This window comes from Anguilla anguilla, chromosome 8 (genome assembly GCF_013347855.1).
Source record: "Anguilla anguilla isolate fAngAng1 chromosome 8, fAngAng1.pri, whole genome shotgun sequence".
NCBI lineage: Eukaryota > Metazoa > Chordata > Actinopteri > Anguilliformes > Anguillidae > Anguilla > Anguilla anguilla.
The window spans coordinates 5,907,349-5,930,137 of record NC_049208.1 but is presented as its reverse complement, the minus strand read 5'-3'; the positions used below and the strand labels follow the sequence as shown (position 1 = coordinate 5,930,137).

Sequence of the window (22,789 nt, the reverse complement as noted above, 5' to 3'; positions counted from 1 at the left end):
GCTTCTGACCACAATGCCAGGGTCAGCTAAAGTTTGAAAAGTACTGAAACACTTGCTTTGACACCTATCTTTTTGAGAAACGCAGTTATTCATTGCTAAAACATTTTTCTCTTAGAAATTGTCTTAGTGTTTTAAAAAAAAAAACAACATTATTAGCTGTAGCTATATCAGTGAAATGTGTATTTAATGGGTTTTCTGTGATACCGAGCTTGTGTCGTGCTATGGGACAGTGTCTGAAGCACAGTAACATGGCTGCTCAATTGTAATTCCAAAGGTTCCCTGTGTGTTACCACACTACTGTGTGTGTGTGTGTCAGGTGTGCACAATCCTAATTTCATCAATAATATAATAAAGAGGTATTTAAGGTGTCCTGCCACCTGTCATTCTTATAAGGGCAGGGAAGACCATGCAATGTACCATTTAATACATAAACAGCATAATGTATAAAATACATAAAATAACAGAAAGTTTATGGCTACAGTTTATGAGGTCCCTAAAATAATTCCTTTCCTCGAAACAAACTTAATGTTTTAATAAAGTATTAAAGCATGTTTTGCCAGTATGAATTCAGTTTGTATCCTACCTGCTTGGATGTAAAGATTTTGGGGGGTTCGCAGTCATTATACCATTAGATATTCAGCACATATACTGAAAACCCCCAACCAGGGTGACTACGATTCCAATAGGACTACGCTTCAGAGAGTGGGCCAAAACGATGAAGAATTTGGTATATGTTTATACATCACAGACACAAAGTGTGGATTGAGTACACACTTACAGTGAAACTCTTCATCCACAATGTAATTTACGCACAGCAAATATGCTATCCTGTTCTTCGGTTTAAAAAAAATAGCCTGTTTTTAGCCTCGGACTCTATCTTCCGAAAATAGTATGCGTTACGCCGAAGACTGATTCAATGAGGGATTCGCCACTTCATGAACGCGTTGCCATTTGCACTCCAATACAGCAGGTGGCAGTAGTACATCTCTCTTGGCAACTGGTGAGAATGGCTCTGACGTCATTTTGGCGCTTCAGTATGAAGCGCGGGGAATTTTAGTGGAATAGGGGTAGTGTCGAAGTTGTGGGCTTTTGTCGCGTATAAGAATTTATAGAGAAGCGTAACAAAACGGAATCATGCAGAGAACCATTGCGTAAGTAAAGTTTCCATGAGCCAATTGAGCGTAATTCACAAGCATATTTCTAGCTTGCAAAACGGAACGTGAAATTTGCATTCTTGTCTCTGTTATTATTAGCGAGCTAGCAAACCAGGAAATGTCTGTTTTCATCTGTATTAAACCAGAGTATTTGTTCTGTGACGGGCGTATTCTTGTTGAGTATGTTCGTACACCTACACAAATTAATGCCCGTTAACTGTATTTTATGCCCTAACGAGCATGCACTTATGCATCTTATGGCGCGAGACCTAATCTTAGCAGAGTGCCTAGATTTCAGCCATCCGATTTATTTTCTGCTTTGAGTATTGCAAAAAAAAAAAGTCGAATCAATTTACTAGATAACTTAATATATTTTGCACGTGAAATGTTCCGTGTATTTCGTCCGCTGACTTTACCTTGGTTGTTTCTGTAGCCAGTCGTGATATTACCGACCATCATAACGAGGTGTGTTTTTGCGCTTGACCGAAAATGGTCTCCGCGTCTTAACGAAACGACACTGAAATAACTACCCAACTGACCAGTCAGTGGTCTGTTTTGTATTTCTTGTTTTAAATCCTGCATCTTTTACATTAAGGGACAATTGGAAAATTGTCAATACGCTTTAACCTGTTAAAGTGTAAAATGTAGCTCATGGAATTGAACGGGCCAAATAAGCACGAAGGTTGTCAATCCCTCACTCCTCTCTTAGGTCTTTTTTTCAGCCCATGAAAGGGAAGAAGAAAGAGGAGGAGACCAGCGGTCCAGGAAAAGAGAGATCTGAGTGAGTGAGGAGGTCGCTGTGTTATGGGACACTGTCACTGTGGGACACGTTCACTATGGGACACGGTCACTACCTCAGGAGGTAGACCGGTTGTGTGGCAACTGGGGAGTTGTTGGGGCTCGATTCCTGGCCTTGAGGATCCCATTGGACAGTCCCTGTGCTGACAGACCGAGTGAATCACTGTGCCATATGAGAGTCCCTGTGCTCATGGACTTGATGAATCACTGTGCTATTGGACAGTCCCTGTGCTCATGGACTCGATGTATCACTGTGCTGTACGACAGTCCCTGTGCTCATGGACTCGATGAATCACTGTGCCATAGGACAGTCCCTGTGCTCATGGACTCGGTGAATCACTGTGCTATAGGACAGTCCCTGTGCTCGTGGACACAGTAAGTCACGTTTATTAGACTCCATATTTTTCTTTCCTCTTTTAGACCAGTCAAATCTCCGCTCAAACCCCAGAATGGGTTTCCGGAAGCCGATTCGCCGGTGAAGAAGACCAGTAAGCGCAGTCGGCCAATCATAGACAGTGACGATGAGGACACCGTTGGGAAGGAAGAGACGGAGACGGAGATGGAGACGGCCCCGCCCGCTCAGGAGAAGGTGAGGGTGACCGACGCAGTGACCGCCATGGCGCCGACCGAAGAGGCGTGTCCGCACCGGATAGCGTAGCGAGCTGCAGTGCTATTCGTAGGTGTGCGTAGCACGGCTGTGGAAGTGATGCGCGTGTTTAACTGCAGTGCTCTTTCTCTCCTGCAGGTGGCGGCAGTGAAGAGCCCTGCCCAGACCACTCCCTCGACGCCGGTTTCCTCAGCTGGCGTTGTTACCGCGGTTACCCCGGTTACCCCAGCTACTCCCGCCACTCCTGCCACTCCCACCACCCCGTCCTCCGTCTCGCCTAGCGGGATCCCCAAACGCAAGACAGGTCAGTGTTGCCAAGCGACCAGCCGCTATGTCACTCACACGCTTGCTTTGCTCTGTGCGTGAGTGCATGCATGCATGTGTGTGTTTCTGTGTGCGTGTGTGCGCACGCGAGTGTGTTTGTGTGTGTGTGTGTGTGTGCGCGCCTGTGTGTGCTCATTTCTTTCGCGAAGATAGCCAGTGAAGTGTTACCTGCAGAACGGGGTGTATATGCAGAAAGGTTCACAGCCTTGATAACGTGTGGTGCAGTACAGCTGGGTGTGTTTAGTATGAAATGTGAGTTGAATATAGTGGGGTTGAGTGTGTGTTTAGTATGAAATGTCAGTTGAATATAGTGGGGTTAAGTGTGTGTTTAGTATGAAATGTCAGTTGAATATAGTGGGGTTAAGTGTGTGTTTAGTATGAAATGTCAGTTGAATATAGTGGGGTTAAGTGCGTGTTTAGTATGAAAAGGTCAGTGGAGTGTCGTATGAAATGTTTTCTTTCACTCTTTCCTTCCCAAGCCCGGAAACAGTTTCCGAAGAGAAAGCTGGACACTGCGAATCGTGATGAGGAAGAGGGAGAGGAGGAGGAAGAGCAGCAGGTGGTGAAGAGGGCCAAGCTAGAGACGGACAAGAGCGAAAGTGCTCAAGCCACAGGTGAGAGAGCTCAAATTAAAAAACAAAATTCCATTTATAAATCACACAAGTACTCCTCCCCCTCACACATGCATGTGCGTGCACTCACACTCACACACACACTCATGCACACTCACTCTCTCGCACTCTCTGTCTCTCTCACACACACGCTCACGCAATCACGAAAACATTTGGGGTTCTTTTCTCATGGAAGAAGGGAACAAGGAGGAGGTGAAGAAGGAAGAAGTGTTTGTGAAGACAGCAGAGCCTGTGGGAGAGGAGGAAGAGGAAGGTGCAGTGAAGGAGAAGAGTGACGAAGAGTCAACTGTCAAAATGGAGGAAGATAAGCCACCTGTTAAAACGAAACCCATCAATAGCTTTTTTGGTGAGACTCTCCCTCTCTTTCCTGTACCGTTTCCCTCTGTTTCCTTCTCTTCCTCTTGTCCCTGTCTCTATCCCTTTCTCCACACCTTTCTCGCCATAAGGCCGTTTTTACAGTTATGCTGAAACAACGCGGTTCCCGTGGTTTGTGTGACGCTGTGCGAACACTGTCGAACACCCTGGTGAAACTGCGCGTCTGCGTCGGTTGTGTGCAGTGGTTCTGATTTTTTACCGGAAGCCCCACCTCTACTCACTAAGCAACCAATCGTTTGCGCCATTTTCGCAGCCTGTCACGCAGTTACTAGTCCAGAGAGGATCGCGGCACCCTGTGCAGCCTCTTGTGTGATGGACCCTCAGGCCCTGCTCCGGGTTCTTTGTTTCCACATGACCCTAGAACAACCTTTAGTCTCATTGGCTTTCCTGTCCCTCTCGCTATCCCTTTCCTCTCCTCTCTCCCTTAATCTGTTCATCACTCTTATCCCTCTTTTTTTTTTTTAGCCCCCAGGAAAGTGGCCGTAAAGCTGGAGAAGACGGAGGAGAAGAGAGGAGGTGGGAAGGAGGTGCAGGGAGAAAGAGAAGGAGAGGGCGATGAGGAGAAGGAAAGCGGGTAGGAAATGCTTCCTAACGCTTGGTTTAATGAGGACTGAGTCTGAGGGAGTTGCTGAACAAATGTTTTGTGCTGTTTGGTTCCGTCTGGTTGCCGTGGTTTCTCTGTTTGATGGTACACTGTTGCTGTGGTTTCTCTGTTTGATGGTACACGGTTGCGGTGGTTTCTCCTTTTGATGGGATTTGGTTGCCGTGGTTTCTCTGTTTGATGGTAACTGTTGCCATGGTTTCTCCTTTTGATGGGATTTGGTTGCTGTGGTATCTCTGTTTGACGGGTTTTGGTTGTCGTGGTTTCAGAAAGGGCGCCCTTGGCTGTAAACCTGCAGAGTACGACCCTTCACGCCCAAACTACAACCCTGTGGACCATGCCTGCTGGAGCCGGGGTCAGAGGTCAGAGACTGCTCTTTGTGTGTGCGTGTCTGTGCGCGTGTGTGCTTGCGTTCGTGTGCATGGGTTTACCGTGTGCCTCCAGTGCGTCTTCAGTGTTTGGTACGTTTATAGTTGTGTGTAATGTGTTTACAGTGCCTTTGTGCATTTCCAGCGTGTTTGTGACGTGTGTACAGTGCGTTTATAATGTGTTCACAGTGCGTTTACAGTATGTTTGCTGGTTTTGTCGCTGCTCCCTCAGGGTCCCGTACCTGGCTGTGGCTCGCACCCTGGAGAAGATTGAGGAGGAGATGGGCAGGTATGAGCTCCTGGGTGTGCTCGTGCGAGTCTGAGGTTGGGGAGTACGGTAGGGGGTTATGGAGTACTGTAGCAGTTTGTAGTTGGGGAATATGGAAGGGGTGTGGGTTTAGGGGTATATGGAAGGGGTGTGGGTTTTGGGGAATTTGAAAGGGGTGTGGGTTTAGGGGTATATGGAAGGGGTGTGGGTTTAGGGGAATATGGAAGGGGTGTGGGTTTAGGGGAATATGGAAGGGGTGTGGGTTTAGGGGAATATGGAAGGGGTGTGGGTTTAGGGGTATATGGAAGGGGTATGGGTTTAGGGGTATATGGGGGTGTGGATTTGCTGCTTACTTGCTGATCTCTCTCCCCTTCAGACTGAAGAACATTGAGACCCTTTCAAACCTGCTGCGTTCTGTGCTGGTCCTCTCACCAGGTGTGTGTGTGTGTGTGTGTGTTTGTTACGTGTACTGTGTGTTGTGTGCTGTGTAGTGTCTGTGTACTGTGTGGTGTGTTGTATAGTGTCTGTGTACTGTGTGTTGTCTTTTGTAGTGTCTGTGTGCTGTGTGTTGTGTAGTGTGTGTGTGTTGTGTAGTGTCTGTGTGCTGTGTGACTTGTCGTGTAGTGGCTGTGTGATATGTTTTGTTGTGTAGTGCCTGTGTACTGTGCGGTGTGTAGTGTCTGTGTTGTGTTGTGTAGTGTAGTGTATGCGTGTAATGAATACTTAATTTTTTTCCAGATGACCTGGTGTGCTGTGTGTACCTCTGTCTGAACCAGCTGGGCCCCGCCTACTTAGGGGTGGAGCTTGGCGTGGGAGAGACGGTGCTGATGAAGGCTGTTGCCCAGGCAACAGGTAAGACTCACAAAAGACGCCCAGATACACACACACACACACACACACATTCAGGTTGTAGAGTTGGAAATTTAGAAATTGCTTTGACGTCAATGTGTTTTACCTTTCGCAGCTGTTTTTCAGCAGTGCTGTGCACCTTCTGTGTGACTACAGAAGTGTTTTTAAAAACGTATTTATTTTTTAACTCTACCAGCTTTACAGCGATTGCTATCAGTGCTTGTAATCCAGAGGTTTGTGGTCTAAAGATAGAAAATGGTAAATGGACTGCATTTATATAGCGCTTTTATCCAAAGCGCTTTACAATTGATGCCTCTCATTCGCCAGAGCAGTTGGGGGTTAGGTGCCTTGCTCAAGGACACTTTGACGCGCCCAGGGCGGGGTTTGAACCGGCAACCCTCCGACTGCCAGGCAATCGGTCTTACCTCCTGAGCTATGTCGCCCCACAAAATGCGCTTCAGTTTAACTCACAGGTTCTGCAGTGACGTCGCGTGTCCAGAGGTTGTCCATGTGCGTATTACCCGATTGTGTTTCAGAGCATTAACGGAGGAGTGTAGCACAGGAGTGTAGCACAGTGGGTAAGGAACTGGACTTGTAACCTAAAGGTCGCAGGTTCGATTCCCGGGTAGGACACTATGGTTGTACCCTTGAACAAGGAACTTAACCGGAATTGCTTCAGTATATATCCAGCTGTATAAATGGATACAATGTAAAATGCTATGTTAAAAAGTTGTGTAAGTCGCTCTGGATAAGAGCGTCTGCTAAATGCCTGTAATTTAACGTAAATTTGATCTTATTTTTGGTGGGAACTGTTTGCCGTGGCCTTGCAGCCTGCGTCTGAGGACATTGTGGCTTGGCTTCATATGAAAGTATTACTACGCAGGTCCTTGGAAGAAAAGAGCTTGCACATAAGTGCGAAGGAGAGAAATGTCAGCGCAATATAAAAATTGATTTTTATTATTTCAATTGTACATAAATGTCAAGGGTGAATCAGCTTGTGTATACCTTTGGAAACATAATATTGATGCAAGTGCTGTTTTGGAGTTTGGACTGATTAAAAAAAAAAAATGTACACTATAACTTATATAAAATGAATTCTGCACGAAATGAACTGTCCCATGAACAGGATGTGCCAATCTCCACCCTCATATGGTAGAAACAGGGTTTTTCATTGTTAAAGCTATTTTTCACCTCTGAATTGTGACATCTGCTAATGTGTCTGTAAAGGTGTCATCTCCTGCTCCCTCTCTCTCTCTTTCCTCCCTTCTTTCTCTCTCATTCACTCCCTTCTCTCTCTCTCTCTCTCCCTGCCTTGTCTTCTTGCTCCCTCCATCTTAAGCAGTTGATTTATGCCGTCTGTGTCTCTCCGTCTCCGTCTCCAGGGCGACAGCTGGACAAGATCAAGGCGGAGGCGCAGGAGAAGGGGGACCTGGGATTGGTGGCCGAGAGTTCCCGTAGCAACCAGAGAATGATGTTCGCGCCGGCCAATCTGTCGGCGGCGGGCGTGTTCAGCAAGCTGAAGGACATCGCCAAGATGACCGGGAACTCTGTGAGCAGCCCCGACGTGACCGCCTGACTGGCGGTAGCCATGGCAGCCGCGGGGCGATGGCGTTGTCATGGAGACACGGCGGTCCTGTGGCGGTGTGATGCGATGGCTACTTGCGGCTGAGCTGCTTTATGGCCGATGCACGCATAAAGCCTAAGATTTTTTTACAAAGACAATAAAATCATAATCGTCAGTTAATGGTAAATGGACTGCATTTATATAGCGCTTTTATCCAAAGCGCTTTACAATTGATGCCTCTCATTCGCCAGAGCAGTTAGGGGTTAGGGGTTAGGTGTCTTGCTCAAGGACACTTTGACACGCCCAGGGCAGGGTTTGAACCGGCAACCCTCCGACTGCCAGACAATCGGTCTTACCTCCTGAGCTATGTCGCAGCTAAACAGCTACGCAGTTTCAACCGCATAGCTGTTAGAGCTCACTCCACACCTAACGTGGATTATATTTAAAATGCTCAAAAAAAAAAAAAAAACTTCTGGAAAAATATAAATACTGGAGATGTGCCCCATCGGCTGCTGAATTTAAAAACGTTTATTTTAGTTTTGATGCAGTGAGCCTCCTGCAACTGGGGTGTGACGTCGCCGTGGAGACACAACTGTGGCACGATATTGCATGAGCCCAGTTAGCAGATTTAGATACACAAATGTACCACCATTGTTTTAGTCGCCTTTTTTGGGATAAGAAAGATTAATATTTTCACCAGTGACTTTGAATGTGCAGTCTTTCTAGTGAAGAGCACTCTCTGTAGCCAAAGGAGAGAGATTTCTCAGCCTATCTGCCAATAGGGTGACCTCTGTCTCCAAAGTCTGCCAATGGGTTGACCTCTGTCTCCACAGTCTGCCAATGGGGTGACATCTGTCCCCACAGTCTGCCAATAAGGTGACCTCGAGTGTAAATATGTCTCAACTCTGTCTCTCTCTCTTGCCGTCTCAATCCCAGTCCATGAACAAGAAGATTGACATCATCAAGGGCCTGTTTGTGGCCTGCAGGCACTCTGAGGCCCGGTACATCGTCAGGTCAGTTACCCGTCACACCTGAGGCTCACCTGTCACCTTTATACCTTTCCAGCGTTTCCAGTCCTGACCCTGGATTGGGGCGTTTTAGGTGGTTTATTGGGCTGGGGGCTGTGTATTTGGTTTTGTGATTTTGAGGTGGTTTATTGGGTGATTTATCGTTTATTTGGGTGATTTGTCGTTTATTGGCTGATTTATCGTTTATTGGCTGATGATTTATAGTTTATTGGCTGATGATTTATCGTTTATTGGCCGATTTATCGTTTATTGGCTGATTTATCGTTTATTTGATGATTTATCGTTTATCGGCTGATTTATCGTTTATTGGCCGTGGGGCTGCAGGTCTTTGGCGGGAAAGCTGCGGATCGGGCTGGCGGAGCAGAGCGTGCTGGTGGCGCTGAGCCAGGCCGTGACCCTCACCCCTCCTGGGCAAGGTGTGTGTGTGTGGGAGGCGTCTGTGCTGCGTGTCCGTGCTCCGTGTGTATTTGTACTGTGATTCTGTGCTGTGCATGTCTGTGCTGCATGAGTCTGTGTCTGTGTGAGTCTGTTCTATGCACGTCTGTACTGTGTGAGTATGTGCTGTGCGTCTGTATTGCGTGCGTATCTGTGCTGTGCGTGTCTGTACTGTGTGTGTGTTCTGTGTGAGTCTGTACTGTGTGTGTCTGTACTGTGTGAGTCTGTGCTGTGCGTGTCTGTACTGCGCAAGTTTGTTCTGCGCGTATCTACTGCACGCATGTCTGTACTGTGTGCGTCTGTAGTGTTTTATGTCTGTCTTTAGAAAACCAAGTCTGTTTGCTATAGTGGTGTATTGGTGGGTGTGTAGCTCCAATACAGTGTTTGTGTGTAACTGATACAGTGCTGCTCTGTCTCAGATTTTCCTCCGAAGGTCCTGGATGCAGGTTTGGGGAAGTCTGTGGAGAGCAGGCGGAGCTGGCTGGAGGAGAACGCCCTCATCCTGAAACAGACATACTGGTGAGCCACTCAGAGCTCTTCCCTAGCTGTCAATCATGGTGTGGGCGGGGCTGACAGTGTCAGTTGGGCTAATGATGTGGGTGGGGCTAGTGGGCCTGGGTCCGAGCTTTAGGTAATTGGTGTTTGTCTCCTAGTGAGATGCCGAACTATGACGTCATCATTCCTGTCCTGCTGAAGGAGGGAATTAAAGAACTGCCCAAACACTGCAAGCTTACCCCAGGTAAGGCCCCCAAAACCCTGGCGCATTGTGCATGTGTGCGTATGTGTGTTAATGTCTGTGTGAGATGGAGTGACATTGTGTGTGGGATGTTGTCATGTATGATGGTGTGCTCTCTCTCTCCCTCCTCCCCCCACCCCCCCTTCTCTCTCTCTCTCCCTCCCACCCTCCCCCCCCTTCTCTCTCTCTCCCTCCCACCCTTCCCCCCCTTCTCTCTCTCTCCCTCCCACCCTCCCCCCCCTTCTCTCTCTCTCCCTCTCTCTCTCAGGCGTTCCTCTGAAGCCCATGCTGGCCCAGCCCACTAAGGGCGTGTCTGAGGTGATGAAACGGTTTGATGAAGCCGCCTTCACCTGTGAATACAAATACGATGGAGAGAGAGCTCAGGTGGGCCTGCACATTCTCTCTCTCTCTCTCTTTGGCTGTCTGTATCTCTCCATCTATCTCTCTCTCAGAGTAGAATTTGAGTATTTTAAAATGATGCCCACTGATGATGTGCCAACTTTTAAAAGAATGTGGTTTAGTGAGAGAGCTGTTTGTGTGGTAAATTAAGATGGAGATATGCTTAGATTAACTGTGGTGGTTGGGTATTGTATTTCTTTTTCTGTTGTATTTGTTTTTTTGGGGGGTGTGTGGGTGGGTAAGGGTGGGTTGTGGATTTGTAAATAGGGTGCTGGGATAGGTTTTAAGGTAGTTGTGGAAAATTTGGTGTTCCAATAAAGGAACATCGAAAGTCAGGCTCTCTCTCTCTCCCATCCTCCCTATGTGCTCTTTTTAGTGCACATCCTCCTCTGACCACTAGAGGGAGCGCGGTGCTGTTCTGTGCTCTGTTGTGATTGCGCGTCCCTAAGGGCACTTCCACCACTGCAGTCCTTGTGCGCGGCGGTATTGATCGTTATCGATGTCTCCCCAGATCCACATCCTCGAGAACGGCGGCGTGCACATCTTCAGCCGCAATCAGGAAGATAACACCACCAAGTACCCCGACATCATCTCCAGGATACCAGGGGTACGCACATGCACACGTGCACCAACCTCAAATTCTGGCTTGTTTGTGAGGTGTTTATTTTAGTTTTTATGCATATTACTGGGGCCCTAGTCCTGGTAGCAATGGCTTCTGCTGTTACCATTTTTCCTGTGGAACATGGCTGCCCAATCCAAGTCTATTGTCCTGTAGGTTTTCACGCCAACCCCAAACAAAGCACACCTCACTCAACAGCTAGGGCGGGGCTGCTTCACCCTGATCCTGTAGATCAACCATCCCGTGGGTTTTCACTCCAACCCCAACAAAACACACCTCATTCAACAGCAGAGATCTCATTGAGCTTCTCATTAGTAGAATCAGATGTGCCAAACTAGGGTTGGAGTGAAAACCTACAGGATGGCAGATCTCCCAGAACATGGTTGGGCAGCCCTGCTCTAGCTGTTGAATGAGGTGTGGCTTTGTTAGGGTTGGAGTGAAAACCCACAGGATGGCAGATCTCCCAGAACAGGGTTGGGCAGCCCTGCTCTAGCTGTTGAATGAGGTGTGGCTTTGTTAGGGTTGGAGTGAAAACCTACAGGACAGTAGATCCCTAGGAACAGGGTTGGGCAGCCCTGCTCTAGCTGTTGAATGAGGTGTGGCTTTGTTAGGGTTGGAGTAGTGAAACCCTGTAAGGATGGTAGATCTCCAGGGGCAGGGCTGGGGCCTTTTCTGTGGAGTGTGTATCTGAACCCCATTTCACCCCCCCCCCTTGTCTCTCAGGTGAAGAGGGAGTCGGTGCGCTCCTGTATCGTGGACGCGGAGGCTGTGGCGTGGGACAGAGAGAAGAAGCAGATCCAGCCCTTCCAGGTGCTGACCACGCGCAAGAGAAAGGTGAGTCTGAGTGGCACTGTTACACTGGTGGCTTTGCTGCAGTGCACCACCATGTACCGCCCTGTACCGCCCTGTACCGCCCTGTACTGCCCTGTACCGCCCTGTACCACCCTGTACCGCCCTGTACTGCCCTGCGGGGCTGTACCGCCCTGTACCGCCCTGTACCACCCTGTACCGCCCTGTACTGCCCTGTACCACCCTGTACTGCCCTGCGGGGTTGTACCGCCCTGTACCGCCCTGTACTGCCCTGTACCGCCCTGTACCGCCCTGTACCGCCCTGTACTGCCCTGTACTGCCCTGTACTGCCCTGTACTGCCCTGTACCGCCCTGTGGGGCTGTACCGCCCTGGTTGTCTCTGGGTGATTGTTCGTTTGTGTGTTACAGGATGTGGACGCGTCGGAGATAAAGGTCCAAGTGTGCGTGTACGCCTTCGACCTGCTCTACCTGAACGGAGAGGTATGATGATGGTGATGATGATGGTGATGATGATGATTATAGGTTTTGTAAGATGATGATGATGATGATGGAGGTGCTGTAAGATGAAGGTGGTGAGGATGATGGTGGTTGTTGCTGTAAGATGAAGATGATTATGATGAAGATGGAGATCCTGTAAGATGATGATGATGGTTGTTGTGCTGTAAGGTGATGATGTTGGTTGTTGTGCTGTAAGGTGATGATGTTGGTTGTTGTGCTGTAAGATGAAGGTGGTGATGATGATGGTTGTGCTGTAAGGTGATGATGTTGGTTGTTGTGCTGTAAGATGAAGGTGGTGATGATGATGGTTGTTGTGCTCTAGTCTCTGGTGAAGGTGATGATGATGATAATGGTGATGATGGTTGTGCTGCATGGTGGTGATGATGATGGTGGAGGTACTGTATGATGATGATGATGGTTGTTGTGCTGTACGGTGATGATGATGATGGTTGTGCTCTAGTCTCTGGTTAAGGTGATGATGATGGTGATGGAGATGCTGTAAGGTGATGATGATGGTTGTTGTGCTGTACACTGATGATGATGATGGTGGTTGTGCTCTAGTCTCTGGTGAAGGTGATGATGGTGATGGAGATGCTGTAAGGTGATGATGATGGTGATGATGGTGGTTGTGCTCTAGTCTCTGGTGAAGGTGATGATGGTGATGGAGATGCTGTAAGGTGATGATGATGGTGGTGATGATGATGGTTGTGCTCTAGTCTCTGGTTAAGGTGATGGTGATGGAGATGCTGTAAGGTGGTGATGGTGGTTATGCTGTAAGGTGATGATGATGATGATGGTTGTGCTCTAGTCTCTGGTTAAGGTGATGATGATGGTGATGGAGATGCTGTAAGGTGGTGATGATGATGGTTGTGCTGTAAGGTGATGATGATGATGATGGTTGTGCTCTAGTCTCTGGTTAAGGTGATGATGATGGTGATGGAGATACTGTAAGGTGGTGATGATGGTGATGATGATGATGATGGTTGTTGTGCTGTAAGGTGATGATGATGATGATGGTTGTGCTCTAGTCTCTGGTTAAGGTGATGATGATGGTGATGGAGATGCTGTAAGGTGGTGATGATGATGGTTGTGCTGTAAGGTGATGATGATGATGATGATGGTTGTGCTCTAGTCTCTGGTTAAGGTGATGATGATGGTGATGGAGATGCTGTAAGGTGGTGATGATGATGGTTGTTGTGCTGTACACTGATGATGATGATGATGGTGATGATGATGATGGTTGTGCTGTAGTCTCTGGTGAAGATGATGATGATGATGGTGATGATGATGATGATGGTGGTTGTGCTCCAGTCTCTGGTGAAGGTGATGATGATGGTGATGGTGATGATGATGATGATGATGATGATGGTGATGATGATGATGATGATGGTTGTGCTGTCAGGATGACGATGATGGTGATGATGATGATGATGGTGAAGGTGATGATGATGATGGTGATGATGATGATGATGATGATGGTTGTGCTGTAAGGTGATGATGATGATGATGATGATGGTTGTGCTGTAAGGTGATGATGATGATGGTGATGATGGTTGTGCTGTAAGGTGATGATGATGGTGATGATGATGGTTGTGCTCTAGTCTCTGGTTAAGGTGATGATGATGGTGATGGAGATGCTGTAAGGTGGTGATGATGGTTGTTGTGCTGTACACTGATGATGATGATGGTGATGGCTGTGCTCCAGTCTCTGGTGAAGGAGCCGTTGTCTCGGCGGCGAGCCCTGCTGAAGGAGAGCTTTGAGGAGCGGGAGGGAGATTTCGTTTTCGCTCAGGCGCTCGACTCCGACAGCACGGAGACCATCGGGGAGTTCCTGGAGCAGTCTGTCCGAGGTGTGTGTGCGCGTGTGTGTGTGTGTGTGTGTGTGTGTGTGCGTGTGTGTGCGTGTGTGTGCGTGTGTGTGCGTGTGTGTGCGTGTGTGTGCGTGTGTGTGCGTGTGTGTGTGCGCGTGTGCATGCGTGTGTGTGTGCGCGTGTGTGTGTGTGTGTTTGTGTGTGTGTGTGCGCGCGTGTGTGTTTGTGTGTGCGTGTGTGCGCGTGTGTGTTTGTGTGGTATTCGACTGTTGTGTGTGCCATGTGGTTTGTGTGTATTGTATGTGATTGGTGTGTGTTGTATGCGACTGGTGTGTGTGTGTTCTATGTGACTGGTGCCCGTTGTGTGTGTGTTGTATGTAACTGGTGTGTGTTGTTGACATTTTCACTCAGACTCATGTGAGGGGCTCATGGTGAAGACTCTGGAAAAAGATGCTACTTACGAAATTGCCAAACGCTCTCACAACTGGCTGAAGGTACATACACACACACGCTCTCTCTCACACACACACACACACACACACTCTCACTCTCTCTCACACACACACACACACACACACACAGATAATGTGAACTGCCGCTCGACCCCCCCAGCTGAAGAAGGACTACCTGGAGGGCGTGGGGGACACGGTGGACCTGTGTGTGATCGGGGCCTACCTGGGCAAGGGCAAGAGAGCCGGGGCCTACGGGGGCTTCCTGCTGGCCTGCTACGACCAGGAGAACGAGGAGTTCCAGTCCGTCTGCAAGGTCTGTGCGTGCGTCCGGTCGTCTGTCTGTCCGTCTGCAAGGTCTGTGCGTCCGTCCGGTCGTCCATCTGTCTGTCCGTTTGTCCCAACCGTACGTCTGCAAGGTCTGTCCTACCGACTGTCTGTCCGTCTGTCTGGCTGTGTGTCTGTCTGTCCGACCCTCCATCCGTTTGTTTGTCTGTTTGTCCGACCGTCCATCTGTCCGGCCGTCTGCAAGGTCCCTCTGTCCGTCTGTCTATTCGTCTGTCTGTCTGCAAGGCATCTGACCGACCGTCTGTCTGTACGTCTGCAAGGTCTGTCCGACTGACCGTCTGGCTGTCCATCCGTCTGTCTGTCTGACCGTCCGTGCGTCCGTCCGTCTGTCTGTCCGTCTGTCTGTCCGTCTGCAAGGTCTGTCCGACCGTCTGTCTGCAAGTTCTGTCCGACCGTCCAGCCGTCCGTTCGTCTGTCTGTCTGTGTCTGCATGGGCAGCCTTGTCTGTCTTTTCTTGCGGTGTTACAGTGTGTGTCACAGCAGTTAGTCATTTGTACATTTAAACACTCTGGGGGGGATTTCAAGACCAGACTTGTTATGATGTTGGATACCATCCAGTTTGTACGCCAAACCGAGCTCTAGGTACACTTTAGCGGTAAGAAAATGGCGAACATTGTTGTGCTGTGTGGCCGGCTCTCCTCATCATGTCTTATGTTATGGTATGGTATGCTATGCTATGCTATGCTATGTTATGTTAGGCTATGATATGTTATGCTATGCGATGCAATGCTATGTTGTGTTATACTATGTTACATTATGCTGTCCTATACTATGCTATGCTGTGCTATGCTATGTTATGCTGTGCTGTGCTATGCTATGCTATGCTATGCTATGTTATGTTATGTTACATTATGCTATGCTATGTTATGCTATTCGATGCAATGCTATGTTGGGTTATGCTATGTTACATTATGCTATGCTATGTTATGCTATACTATGCTATGCTGTGCTATGCTATGTTATGCTATGCTGTGCTATGCTATGCTATGTCATGTTAGCGCACTCGCGTATGAGTTCGGAACGCTCTGCTGCTGTATCCGTTACTCCGTTCTCTCTCGTCTGCAGATTGGAACGGGTTTCAAGGATGAGGATTTGGAGCAGCATTTCAAGTTCTTTAAGGTACAGACTAGTTTCAGTTCTTTAAATGTACCGACTCATTTCAGTCCTTTGTGACATTCATGACAATGACATTTAACGATATGAAATGTTCATGGAGCTCATGAGATTAAAACATTGTGTTATTGTTACTGCGTTTCTTTACAGGAACATGTCTTACCCAAACCCCGCTCGTATTACCGCATCGACCAATCGGCTGAGCCTGACGTTTGGCTCGAGGCGGTGCAGGTTTGGGAAGTGAAGTGTGCCGACCTGTCTCTGTCTCCGGTGTACAAGGCAGCCATGGGATTGGTTAGTTCAGCTGTCACTCAACACACCTCCTGCAGAAGCACACACACATTTTTTATTTTTATGTTTAAATGGAAAAACATAAAAATCAATGTCACATTTTATGGCTAAATATACAAATTAATGTTAAATTTATGAAAAAAAATATTTAAATAGATATACAGATCTGATTTACATTTATGAATAAGAAATTCACACCTCCTTACCCTCTCTCCCCCTCCCTCTTACTCCCTAATCCCCCTCTATCTTTCTTTCTTTTTTGCCTTAACTGTCACTTCCCCTTTATTTCTTTCTCACCTTAACTCTCCCCCTCTGTGTCTCCCTCTCTTTCTCCCTTTGTCTCCATCTCACTCACTCCCTCTCTCTCTCTCCTTATCATTCCCTCTCCCTCTGTCTCTACCTCTCTCTGTCTCTCTCTCTCTCCCTCTCCCCGTGTCCACCTCTCCCTCTCTCCTTCTGTCTCCCTCTCACTCACTCCCTCTCTCTCCCTCTCCCCCTGTCTCCACCTGTCTCTCTCCCTCCCTTCCCCTCTCTCTCTCTCTCTCTCTCTCTCTCTCTCCCCCCCTCCCTCTCTCTCCAGGTGGACCCGGTGAAGGGCGTGTCTCTCCGCTTTCCCCGGTTCCTCAGGGTCAGAGAGGATAAAAAGCCGGAGGACGCGACCAGCAGCGTGCAGGTGAGAGAGAGAGCGGGGGCTGTTTAGTGTGAGAGATAAGGAACTGCACCACTAACTCCGGGGTTGCAGGTTTGAATCCCAAATGACGCTGTGTAAATCACTCTGAATAAGAGCATTTGCTAATGTTAAAAAAAAAAAAAAAACTAATGAATGACAGAGGATTTATTTTTATTTGCTGTCAATTTTTCTTTTGTATTTACCAGTAACTCATCTCAAAATCTTGATCGTGTACTTACACGTCTGAAATGTCTTTGTCCTTTTGATTTCACGCGCATTTCCTGTTTTCCTTTTATCTCAGGTTGCCGACCTGTACGGGAAGCAGCAGCAGATTCAGAACCAGGGAGCAAGCAAACACAGCCTGGAGGACTACTACTGATGCCTTTTCGATTGGCTCCTCGGATACTAGCCCTTCATTGGTTCCTGGAAAAAACTGTCCCCCTTCTGATTGGCTCTTGATGTGTGCTTCTGTGCTGTCTTAAGGATTTATTTTGTGATGCAGTGCCCGTTTAGTACTGTAAGTGTGTAGGGTTACAGTAGCGTTTTCTCACAGTGTCAGTATTGGGCACTGCTGAAATGTTCGGCTTAATTTCAATTTATGTAAATAATTTCTTTGTCTGCTTTGGACTGAAATAAAAAAAATTATATTTTAGTACCTGACCATGGGGTGTGTCTCATAGCGTAGCCTGTAGAGCACCGTCCACCTGCTCATTGTGCGCCGCGTTGTTGACGGTTCGAATCCCGTCTGTGTGGTTCGAATCCCATCTTTGTCACATTCTCTCTCTCTGCCCCCCCTCTCTCTCTCTCTCTCTCTCTCACCATTCTTCCTGTTTCTCTTCACTCTGCTGTCCAGTGAAGCTGAAAAAGCCCTAAAATATATATATTTATATATATATTTCTGATTGTAAAAATGCGATTGTAAATGATGATAATCTCCACCGATGGGTCACACTTGAGCGGTCGGTGTCTGTGCTGCTCTCTCTTGATTGGACAGCAGACGCCCCTGTGCTTTTCTCACAGCTGCCGTTTGAGAGCAGATGTTTGTGACAGCACTGCCACGATGTTTCTGTTGAAGAGATGTTAGCCAAGTCAGGAGAGCTCGTTCACATCTGTGTTTGAATGTGGACGTTGTGATTAATGGAAGTGTGTGTGCGTGCGTGTGTGCGCTCATGTCCGTATGTGCGAGATGCAAAGGGTGTGTGTGTGTGTGTGTGTGAGTGAGAGAGAGAGAGATGATGTAATGCGATGTGTGTGTTTGTATGTGAGGTATGATGCAATGCAATGGAAGTGTGTGTGTGTTCATTCATGTTTGGATGTGTGCGCGTGCGTGTTCGAGTGTGTGTCCACGTGTGTGTGCGATGCGATGGAAATGTGTGTGTGAGATATGATGCAATGCGACGGAAGTGTGTGTGTGTGCACATCTGTGGATGTGTGCGCGTGCCTGTTCACGTGTGTGTCCACGTGTGTGTGTGATGCGATGGAAGTGTGTGTGGGCTGTGTGCTCAGAGCAGGGATTGTGTCTGCAGCAGAGGAGGTTGAATGGGGTCTCTGTGCTCCCTCTGACTGTGGCTCTTCCCACGGTCAGCGAGTCGGGCACAGACTCCACAGCGCCCCCTCTGGTGAGCCCATGCTACTGCAGTCTGTGGCAGCTGTGTGTGGAGCGCTGTTAACTACGGTGCGACCGACCGGCCCAGCTGGACACGCATTAGCCTGCGCTGTCCCAACCTAACCCAGGTGCTGATCAGGGGAATAGCCAGGAATTGTGGTCCCCCATAATGCACTGGGCGGGAAGCATATTGCAAATAATTCATGCCTGCGCCCACCTTCTTCCCCCTGGTTTAGAATTATTACCAACTTTATGAGTTATTACCATTTACGACACCACTGCCATGGACACAATATGTGGGCTGGCATATTCAAAAGGTCCCTGACAAAGAGAGAAATGTCTTTTTTTTTCTTTTCTTTTTTTTAAAAGTAACTCCAGCTAAATGTTTAAATTCGGGAGTTTTGATTCTAACATAAAGTTAACATAGTTATTCAGCTTGCACATTATAAAACCTGTGTCACAAACATGCTATTTATTGTGAGCATATCGAAGCTTTCATTTGTAATGTGTTGGTTTATAATCTTCATTGGATTTGCGAGGCTAGCTAGCTATCAGTGAAGAAGAGCAGCATTACCCGAACGCACCCTTCTATCCTAAACGTCAGCTTGGAAGCTAAATAGAACTTATTTCTGGGAGGTTCCAGAATCTTACTGTAGCTACATCCGAATGTCACTGAGATCTGTGTATAGCTTCCCTGGATTCGCCTAGGGACGGTAACCATGTGTTCCTTATAAAAGACAGGTTACAAAATCACCTGAACACTTAGGTGTATGAAGTGTTCAGGTGATTTTATGAATATTCAATGTACAGAATATAAAGTGCAGGTGGGTGGAAGGCTGGTGGGTCCTGTTCCACTAACACACGAACAGAGCAAACCTTGCCACAAACTTAATATATTAATAAAATTTATTTGTGTTGCACAGAAACTGAACGACCATAAATATTTCTGTGCTGCAGAACTGAGGAACAAAATAACAGAGCACCGAAAACCAAAATGTTTTGAAATCCCCCCCGACCCACCCCACCCCATTTTGAGTTTCTCCTCTTTCAGCTGCCCCCCCCCCCCCCCCCCCCCGGCCTGCGATTTTTCGTACACAATGCCCCCTCTCAGCTCGCGACAAATGCGTTTGTTCTCCCCTTTCTCTCCTGCTGCATCCTCTCCCTCTCCTCCTCCCTCCATCCCTCCATCCCTCTCCGTCCCCACCCCATGGCATGGTTTTGGCGCTCTGTGTGACATCTCTGCTGTGCCAGAGAGGGAGGGGAGGGGAGGAAGAGGAGAGCAACAGTCCCGTCTATTGTTGGGAGCCCGAGCCCCCGGAATACCGTCCCAAATTTTCGGACCGCCCCGCTGGGAGAAACGGCCAGAATTCCGGCACCTTTTTTTCGCCGGGTTTCCGCGCCCCTTTCTCTCTCCGGGGCCCGCTTTGGGGTTCGGGTGTTAAACCCGGGGTGCGCGACTCGGGGTCCCGTTAGGGCCTGGTCCCCGTGCCGCTTTTTGTTCCAACCAAATAACCTTTTTTTTTTTTTTTTTTTTTGCGCGCTCTATGCACTGCTGGTGTCACTCGCTTGCACTCAAGCACAGTTAAATATTTAGGAGGCGACACAGCTAAGGAGGTAAGTGCGGTTGTCTGGCAGTCGGGGGGTTGCCGGTTCGAGCCCCGCCCTGGGCGTGTCGAAGTGTCCCTGAGCAAGACACCTAACCCCCTAACTGCTCTGGTGAATGAGAGGCATCAATTGTGAAGCGCTTTGGATAAAAGCGCTATACAAATGCAGTCCATTTGGGCTTAGCTTAGCAGTCTGCGGGTGTAGCTGGTGCTTGTGCAGATGTCGGATGGAGAGGTGATCGAGCTGAGCGTATACGTAACGGCTGATGTTGGCACACAATCCTGAAAAATGATCAGCCTTTTTTTTTTTCTGCACCCCCCCCCCCCCGGTGTTAAAGTTTGGAATTGGATGAGAGGGTGAGGTTCGTTAGAACCCGATTTCTGTCACATGATCTCCCATTCACGCACGTGTGTGAAGTCACGATCCCCCTGTCCCACACCTTGCATCCAGATTCAGAAAACACAGCCATCACATATACGGAATATCGTCTTGGCACGTGCTCATAAAAAAACTTTAAAAGCACGTAAAAAAAAAAGCTATCACCAGAGACATAGATATGTGCAAATAAAAGTGCAGTGTTATTGTCCTTATTGCTATTTATTCAAAGGTCCTGTTGCAGTAGGGATGAAGGATTCTTTTGTAAACGTTCCTTTTTTTTTTTTGCCGGATGGGTTTTGAAACGGTGTCCGTGGGAGATGGGAGTGGTGGGTTGATGGGGAGTTATGTCGGGCGTGTGTGTGGCCTTGCGCAATGCCTGTGGGTCCTAACAGTGTACAGTGCTGACGGGGCGGGGCGGCGGCTGCGGGAACTTCTTGGAAACCCCAATCTGAGATGTTCGGCCTCCTCTGCAACCCCTCTCGTTCGTCTCAAGAGACGCCAGGCTCGAGGGAGCTCTCTCCTGGATCCGAGAGGTCGGTTATGCCCTCGTGCTGCCTGCATATGGGCAGGGTCTGGCCCGTCCATCACATCACATGACATGGGTCCCATCCATCACATGACACGGGGCCACGCCGTCCGCGTATTCGGTGAGAGACGGTCCGTTTCCATTGCAATCTTGTCCCGTTAGTGTACGTGGGACGAGGGGATCAGAGATGGAACACAGCCCTGTGGGGGGGGGGGGAGGGAGGACCCCTGTGCTTAATCGCTGTTTGGAATGTTTTTATTTCAAAATTCAAAGTCAGTGTTCTGGAACCGAAAAGCAGCTGGAATAACTGTCGGAACACTCCCAAGCTGAAACACACACACTGTAAATAATTGTGCCCTTAAGTCCATCTGGCCTTTAAGTTTTTTTTATTTTATTTTTTTCCCCCCATCGCTACATTTCATTACGTTTTTCAGAAGCACAAAATCAAATTAATTGCATTTTAATCCAGCATTAGTCATACATCAGGAAAATTAATTATATCTACAGTGACATTGGTCAGGACTATAGATGCAATATTTAATCATAGCTACCATGGTTTTACAATCAAGACTGGTAGAATGTGAATGATATTTACAGTGGTTTTGCAGTTATGACTTTAGAATATGAATATATTTACAATGGTTTTACAGTTATGACTGTAGAATATGAATGATATTTTCAGTGGTTTTACACTCATGACTATGTTTAGAATATGAATGATATTTACAGTGATTTTAGTTATGAATTCATGGAGAAGATGAGTCATCTCATCTTTTTTTTTCCTCAAAATTCCAAGTCAGTGTTCTGTTTTCAAATACCAGCAGTGATTGTGACATCAGCATTAGAATGTTGTGTCAAAAACATTCTAATCATGTTTGTGACCTCACACCTTAAAGGGTTTGAGGGTAATTCTGAATGTATACTGAAGCGCAGTTGTTTTTTTAGCATCAAGTCCCCTAAGGTGAGGGTCCAGTGGCAGGCTAGGGTCTCTCTCTGTGTCCTTGTGTCACCCCATCTATTTATAACCGATTTCTCTCTCTCCCTCTTTTCATCCCTCTCTCCTTCTGCCTGCTACAGGAATGACGGGAGTGGGAGAGGCCTGGAGACAGGGACAGAATGGAGGCATTGTTTCCACTTTTGAAAAATAGAGGAGAAGAGAGAGAGAGGGAGAAAGGGGCCATTGAGAGAGAGGGAGAGAGAGAGACACCAGTCACCCCCCGTTCCCCTCTCTCCATTGTTCTGCTGAAGAGACACTGGCAAATGACAAGAATCTGGACCGAAGGAGTAGAGAGAGAGGGAAGAGATAGACCCTTTGTTTAATCCCTCACTCCATCCAGGAAGAAAGGGCAGAGAGAGAGAAAGAGAGAGCGAGAGAGAGAGAGAGAGAGAGAGAAGAGGTGAGTGTGTGAACCCAGGGAGAAACTCCCCCCATAGCATGTACATTACAGTCCAAGTGCTGTACATTAAAGAAACATTTACATTACAGTCCGTGTGCAGTACAATAAAGCAGTATTTACATTACAGTCTGTGTTCAGTACATTAAAGCAGCATTTCCATTACAGTCCATGTGCAGTACAATAAAGCAGCATTTACATTACAGTCTGTGTGCAGTACATTAAAGCAGCATTTCCGTTACAGTCCATGTGCAGTACAATAAAGCAGCATTTACATTAGTCTGTGTGCAGTACATTAAAGTAGCATTTACATTACAGTCCGTGTGCAGTACAATAAAGCAGCATTTACATTACAGTCTGTGTGCAGTACATTAAAGTAGCATTTACATTACAGTCTGTGTGCAGTACAATAAAGCAGCATTTACATTACAGTCCGTGTGCAGTACAATAAAGAAACATTTACATTACAGTCCGTGTGCAGTACAATAAAGCAGCATTTACATTACAGTCTGTGTGCAGTACATTAAAGCAGC

General features: G+C 47.7%; 1 protein-coding gene across 1 annotated transcript; it reads left to right on the top strand.

Moving 5' to 3' along the window:
• The first annotated feature begins 1,019 nt into the window (after positions 1–1,019).
• On the top strand, positions 1,020–17,407 carry lig1 (ligase I, DNA, ATP-dependent). Its single transcript, XM_035429317.1, has 27 exons — positions 1,020–1,151; positions 1,864–1,935; positions 2,373–2,541; positions 2,698–2,863; positions 3,363–3,497; positions 3,691–3,861; positions 4,350–4,464; positions 4,761–4,853; positions 5,092–5,148; positions 5,504–5,562; positions 5,866–5,979; positions 7,359–7,525; positions 8,477–8,553; positions 8,893–8,984; positions 9,423–9,522; positions 9,657–9,742; positions 10,008–10,123; positions 10,650–10,745; positions 11,481–11,591; positions 11,976–12,047; positions 13,771–13,915; positions 14,288–14,370; positions 14,489–14,641; positions 15,739–15,792; positions 15,937–16,080; positions 16,658–16,750; positions 17,049–17,407. The coding sequence occupies exons 1-27, from the start codon at positions 1,135–1,137 to the stop codon at positions 17,124–17,126; spliced, it is 2,835 nt and encodes a 944-aa protein (XP_035285208.1). The 5' UTR covers positions 1,020–1,134; the 3' UTR covers positions 17,127–17,407.
• The last annotated feature ends 5,382 nt before the right edge of the window (positions 17,408–22,789 follow it).

Bases quoted from the DNA above. Each gene is read 5' to 3' on its own strand.
- lig1 (XM_035429317.1), top strand. The intron at 5,980-7,358 runs GTAAGACTCACA...CTCCGTCTCCAG, and splicing joins GGCTGTTGCCCAGGCAACAG to GGCGACAGCTGGACAAGATC. The intron at 13,916-14,287 runs GTGTGTGTGCGC...ATTTTCACTCAG, and splicing joins CCTGGAGCAGTCTGTCCGAG to ACTCATGTGAGGGGCTCATG.